This window comes from Pygoscelis adeliae, unplaced genomic scaffold (assembly GCF_000699105.1).
Source record: "Pygoscelis adeliae isolate BGI_AS28 unplaced genomic scaffold, ASM69910v1 Scaffold218, whole genome shotgun sequence".
NCBI classification, from domain to species: domain Eukaryota; kingdom Metazoa; phylum Chordata; class Aves; order Sphenisciformes; family Spheniscidae; genus Pygoscelis; species Pygoscelis adeliae.
Genome location: NW_008825433.1, coordinates 4,199,889 through 4,206,636, shown reverse-complemented (window position 1 = coordinate 4,206,636; position 6,748 = coordinate 4,199,889). Strand labels below are relative to the sequence as shown.

Genomic DNA, 6,748 nt, shown 5'->3' with positions numbered 1-6,748 from the left:
TTTTTTTTTTTTTTTTTTTTAAGAAAGGGTGGAATTGGCCCACTTCTCCTGCACAACACACAGCTCAGGTGCTCTGGGCTTTCTTTATGATTGAGAAAGATCTTGTAATGACTGTTCAACACTACTTTATGAACAGGGCAAGGTGTACCCTCCCCCAATCCTGGAAACTAGGGTCATCTGCCACTTCAAAATCCAGGAGTTTTTCACTATAGGAGGCAAAGTACAGTCAAGACAAATGTTAAATAAACCACTTCCTCTGCTGCAGCGTATCGTGTTTCACTTATAAATAAAACTGAGAATTCAGTTATTCCTTACCTTGGTTTCTTCCAGTTCTTTATTCTTAGCTCGAATTATCTCCTCAAAATCTTTTTTACTGCGGCTCAGTTCTTCCATCAAAGCATGATGCTGTAACAATACCATCCCAGAAATTATAAGAGTGCCATTATCAGCTATCCTATTAAATATACATGGCCGTAATCATGAGGTTCAGCATACTCATTTCTCCTAATCTCCTCCTAAAAGAGCAACACATGTCTATATAAATTGGAGTGTTAAGGCAGTTTAGCCTTAACTTAAAATTGGAATGTAGTGCCAGTTATTTATGACCTTCCCAGATCATGGCACTTCTTATTCCCCTCTCCCAGGTTACTCTTTCATTTCCGTTAGGTTTTACGGTCACCATTTTGAGTGCATCTGAGACATTTGAGTATCAAGGGGTATTTGACACATAAGGATCACAAAAACCTGTCACTATATGCAGGGTTACCTGAAGCTGTTTTCAGATTAGCTTTCCAAAAGGAAAGGCCTTTTGGAAAAAGCCCAGGAAACCTAAGTGTGTTTCAATCTCTTTCAAAAACATTCTTAACCAAGAGTGAATTTTTTTCCATCTGGTTAAAATTGCCAAAACAACTTCCCTAAAACAGATACCCAGCAGACAGACCTCACAAAAAAGCCTACCAGCCCTAGGACCAAATTCAAATTAAAAAAAAAAAATCATTGCAGCTACTTAATGCTTTCAATCTGAGTGCATATTCTTACAATATTTGCTGACAAATAGCAACTCCCACAAAGCGAGGTCTGCCACTTTCTGACAGAAATTCGGTCTGTAGACGAAGATCATCCAATCTGCACCTAAGGCAAAGTCCTCATCTTCTACCAAGAGGCCACAGCAGTAAGAAAGATTTCAGTATCTGAGTTACACAGTTAGACCAAACCTAGACTCATAACTACTTGCCTCTTGCAGGACCTGGGCCAGCTGCTCCTTCAGATTCTCTTCCCCGTGTTGCCACTTTACTCCCTGGTGGGGAAAATAAAAGAAAACAAACCTGAAGAAATCAAGGGACAGAAAATGACTACTTTGCGCACTCCCTTTAGAGGATATGCTTAAAGAAACAACGCTGGTTTTCACCAAACCCTGAGCTGTCCCACTCTAGTGTTACACGTGTACGACAGAAATTAGAGTTATCATTTACTGTGAAGAGTTAAAATGGATATATCATTTACAGTTACATACTTGGAACACCTCCATGTTCTCCATGTTATTCTAGCTCTAAAGGCACTGGCACGTTCACAGAAGCAAAGAGGTCAGCAACAGCTTAAACATGAGAAAAAGCTGCAAATCTATCTTTGAGCACAAAGAGGTCAGACATACCTACAGCTCCAGCCGAACTTCCCCTTGTGCCTAATCATACAACTCCAGACTTTCTGTACTTCTGATACAGGTATCTTGCCTTTAGCAGCAGACTTTAAAGGAAGTAACTGATAAATTATGAAACTCACTCCAAGATGAATTCTTACTTCCTTTAAACCAGATTTTGAGCAAACTCAAATAGAAAGACTTCAGTTGTTATCTAAAAAAGTTGCTTATCAACATAGATCTAATGCTTGAAGGCACATTGCAAGAAAGGGTTTTTTGAAAGTAAAAAAAAAAAAAACCTCCCTCCTTCCAGGGATTAAGGCATACAATAATTCACTTGCTTGGAAAGGGAATGGATTTGCCATGCAAGCTGGGTATTAGTTCAGCCATATACTGAGAGAAATTCACACTTAAGGCGAATACTTTTCAACTTGTCCTCTCTGTAACCACAAATGATCAGGCGGAGACTTTTGATTTTTTATTTAAAAACACGCTTTTTTACTAACTGAAATGCTATACTATCTTGCTCTAATGAACCAGTTTGTAAAAAATTTTAAAAATTATTTTGCGCCTTTTTCCTAATTCCCCATGCAGCCCAATCCCTTCTGTCTTTGCACTTTCTTTTGGTTCACATGCCTGGAAGTGAAACACTTCCATGACAATTTTAACAGGAGTAATTTACACAAACATTATTTGTGTAACTGTATGGTTCAAAATCTTATTTTGGATCAATGTCTTGTATCAGGCATTCCATAAAAATGAAAAGACACAGGCCAAAAAGATTACCACCATTATACCTCTAGCTTCTGCTGCTCTTTAGAAAATGACCTCTCCAGCTCTTCCACCTGCTGCTGATGATGCTCTTGTTCCACACACAGCTGGTCCTGCAGCTCCCGCAGCTCCTGCTCCATTGCCAGGATCTCCTTCTGAGCACACTTCCTGCGCTTCTGCTTCACGTTCAGAACGGCTGCCTGCTTCTCCTGCACTTTGACCTTTAACTTCATTATATCTACTAGAGTTTTCCTCAGCATTTCCAAGCCAGTCCATGACTGTGCAAGACCAGAGCCTTTCTGGTCCTTATGGGGGACAGGCACGGCTTTCTCGGAGTGTACAGGGCTACTACGCGCTGGACTACTATCCTCCTCACTTGGTCCAGGAGGAGGCAGCTTGACATCCATCCTCTCTGTTAACTGTTTGGCCTCTTCTACCCTGCCCCATGACTTACCCAAAGGTTCATTGTCACGGGACACTCTGTCTCTTTTGGATTTGGAGTTTGAAGGGCCTTCTGATCCAGAAGTCTCCAATTCCTCCAAACTAAATTTACGTTTAGTTCTTGAACTCTTAGCTTTCCCCAGGTCATTCCTTTGGGCTAAAAAGGGTCTGATTTTCTCCCACTCCTCTTTAATTACTTCATACTCATATTCAGCAGTGTCTTTGTTTTCCAAAGGCACTCCCAACTGGATACGGTCTCCTTCAGCGATAGGATAGGCTTTTGAGGGATCCAGGCGCTGTTTATTAAGCCAGACTCCATTTAGACTCTGCAAATGAACAGAGAATCAGCAAAATTTAATATGCAGTTACAGAGTCCTCTGCAAGTTATTTCTGGCAACTGTAAACATATCCAGCCTCTTCAGCGTTGCAACCAGAACAAGCTACCTCTTTAAATAAACCTTGCAATATCCAATTTTTTGGCTTAGTGTCCCATTTGTTACAGTTACTGCATTGTATTATTTACCATGCATTATTCCTGCATTACAGATTTTGTGTACAAGCTCTAAGAACAACGTTAATATATGCACTTGTGCAGAAGGAAAAGAATGAACACTAAGGGGAAAAAAACAGCCCAAAAGCTTCAGAAGAAGTAAGAACTAACCAACAGAAAGAAAAGACTCCGCAATAGATCATTGTCAAGAACATAGAATATTGCAGTAATTATTCTTGACAATTAATGTCACCTGAAATCCAAGAAGAAACTAGAAAAGAAAAAGGAGCACAGTTTATACTGCTTAAAGAAAAAAAAGAGACAGTTCTACATAAATACAAGGAGAATATAAACAAGAAGGAAAATGCTCTTCTAGAGATAATGTTCAAAGCAGAAAAAGGGGTTTTAAATTAGGCACTAGCTCAAGAAATAGTTTTGAAAAACAGCAAAACTGATCTGTGCTCAAGATGAACTGCAGAATCATTAACAATTGATGTATCTCAAAGAGATTCAATAAAACAACTTGACAAAATGGTAGCAGTGATAACACAGAGGAAGTACTAGTAGCTAATCTCCCATAGATGTTTCCAATCATGCAAAAACTCTAAGTTTTGCAAGTTTATGTAAGTTCTGCAACAGTTCTGTTTAAGAGCAGTGTAATTTTAATAGCAGCCACTCCATTCTTTTCTGACTAGTCTGCTGTTGACCCCAAGCATCCTTCAAACATGCATGACATGTTGAACACTTTTTGTTCTACCACTGCTGTTTTAAAGCAAGTTACTGATTTTACACTTTTCAGCCTGAATGAGAAAGTGCAGAGATCATGATATTAAAAAAACCCCACACATTACTGAAGTCAAAGTGAGACATAGCTGAGGACTCTGATGGCAGCACTTTATTCTAACCAGCTGAGGAGGACTTTCAGAAGAAACTCATTGGAACATAACATGAAGCATGGTTTTTCTAACAACAGATTCTTGTTATAGTTGATTACAATTAAAGCAATTGTGTCACTACAATAAGGAGTATCAGTTTATCCTTTCATTAGCAGTACAAGAACGTTATCCTTTTGAATACGGCCAAAATTCATAGGATTTTTTTTTTTTTTTTAAGAGAGTAACACAAAACAGGTTCACAGACTGCAAAGTGCCCTTGGCGAGACTACACTTGTCTGAAAAATGCTAAACCAAGAGACAAATCTACATACAGAAAGCAATAAGGTTTGCATCCCAACTGCTGCAGACTGAAGCTTCCTGCTGGAAGTGCACAACAGACAGGACACACTCCCACGGACCTTCGATCGCACTTATACCATATAATATCATAGCCCATACATTGTTTGAGCCCAAACAGGGAATTCTCTTCAGTGACTCTCAGAGCACAAGGTCTTTAATCGGTCTCTGTACCTTGTTATCCTTGACAGTCCACTGCCCTTCTGCATTTTGCTGGAAAACACAGTGCTTACGAGAGATCATCAAGGGACAGGTTTTTGACACCAGCTGGTACGTGAGATCTAATCCTCGGCCTATAGTTACCTAAAAATAAAGTAGTTTAGTAACTGTAATCAGCAATGACATGGTAAATTCAGTTTATGTGGTTTCGATTCAAGTACACAAGAAATCTATCTAGATTAGCATCTTATAGCTATTTCCAAAAAGTTCAGGATAATATGATTTTTTTTTTTTTGCATTTAAATTCAAGAATAGATAGAAAATGGAAACCTGCAAAGTTTGAAGTATTGCCTTTCTCTCCCACTGAGGAAGATTTGGTTGCTCTAAGGCAGGTTACAGCCTTGGTTTCATGCAAATCTTCGTCAGCAGCAAAGCTGCTCAAAGCCGCTCTCAATCCATCCGTGTCCCACCTTATTCATTACCTAACTAAACACCATTTCTTCAAACCAGTACAATTGTTCATGGGTCTCAAGATTACTTCTTACCACCTTCTTTTGCTAATTGCATCCGTTCAACTCTCAGTAAACAGGAAAGATGGAGGAAAAAATAGCCCAGAAAATTGCCATTAAAAAAAAAAAACCACACGTAACCGTGCCCTAAATGCGCAATACTTTTGTAAATCACACCATCAATCTTAAGGCTCAGAAACTAAGCTACGTGCAGTTCATAACCAGTAGTGAAAGTGATCTAAATAATCTGATTAGACTCTAATAGCATCTTTGGAAGAAGGGACGTAATTTAATCGTACCGTTTCCCAGTATCTTATTAAATCTGATCTAACTGCAGGCTGCCATTTAAAGCATGGCTCTGCTCTCCCTCCCTCCTCTGCCTCCTTTGCAAGATCTGATAATCACACACACTTTTCTCATTCATCTGTGCGTTGCACAAGTTTTCAGTCAGCTTATGTAATTAGACAACTTCATGCATCCAGTGTGGCCTCAGATGAAGGCTGCCCTTCTTTCCCCCTGCAATCCCAACTCATTTGCACCACACCTTCCATTTCCTGCAAGATGGCAAGATGCTGCAGTCAAGAAGAGTTCATTCACTACACATTACCTGAGCAGGTCTCACCTTGAGTTGAAAGCAAGAACTCAGACTCCCACGTCGTAACTAAATGCAAGGAAGCAATCTAAGATCACGAAAGCAAACTTAACCACGTTTGATCCCTACCTCTTAAAACACTTGATACGTATTAGTGTTCTGCCAACGTGGATTGCATATGTAAGAAGTACAGAGACTCGGGCAGGTTCAGTCGTAAACTCGGCTTTGCACTTGTCCCTGCAGTTGCAACAGAAACGCCTAACCCCCCTGACCGATTCTTAGCGCCCAGTCACACACCTCTGGGGGCCTAATACGCACTAATACAAGCGAGACCAAGTGGGGCCAGCCACAAAACTTCCCCTTGATCAAGTTCATTGAGCAAACTGCGGCGGGGGGCTGAGACCTTACCGCTTGCCTGCTGGAGTTCGCTGCTGCCCACAGCGGTGCTGGCAGAGCACAGCACATCCCCACGCCCCAGCAGTGCGGTTTGGCACTGACGTTGAAATCCCCAGTGAACGCAGCCTGTGCGAACGCGCCAGCCTGTGACCTGGCAGGCCTGCAGTACCGGGACGCCGTCAGTCCCCCTGTTGCCTGTGACAAGGAACGTAGCGCCGTGCAGACAATCAGAGTAATAACACCTTGAACGAGAGTCTCTGCACAACTAGCGGAGCCCTGGCTGCACGTTTTGCAGATGTATTAACTCAAGTCCTTCACTGAGCACACTTGCGCGCACCTCATGGCTTCACACCCATGATGGGAGAGCAACAAAACTACACGTTCGCTTGAAGAGTTGCCTAGCACTGAGAGATGAGGTAAGAGGGGTGCCTCCTGCAACGCGTAAGCACAGAGGAATAAGGTACAGCATGAACTCACAACACCCAACGGCCTGATTGCCGCCACCAGAACGGCGATCCTCTT

The 6,748-nt window shown here is 41.4% G+C and overlaps 1 protein-coding gene across 2 annotated transcripts in view; it reads right to left on the bottom strand.

Moving 5' to 3' along the window:
• RNF8 (ring finger protein 8, E3 ubiquitin protein ligase) overlaps positions 1-6,672 on the bottom strand; it is a 12,707-nt gene extending 6,035 nt beyond the window's left edge. The window contains exons 1-5 of one of the 2 annotated variants that reach the window (XM_009331070.1): positions 5,060-6,671; positions 4,745-4,873; positions 2,434-3,174; positions 1,235-1,297; positions 316-405 (exon numbers count right to left, since the gene is read on the bottom strand). In XM_009331070.1, the coding sequence (XP_009329345.1) occupies positions 316-405; positions 1,235-1,297; positions 2,434-3,174; positions 4,745-4,813 (963 nt within the window). In that variant the 5' untranslated portion in view covers positions 4,814-4,873; positions 5,060-6,671. Of the gene's footprint in view, positions 1-315; positions 406-1,234; positions 1,298-2,433; positions 3,175-4,744 lie in introns of both variants that reach the window. The other variant, XM_009331071.1, reaches the window with a different exon arrangement.
• Between the last annotated feature and the right edge of the window lie 76 nt (positions 6,673-6,748).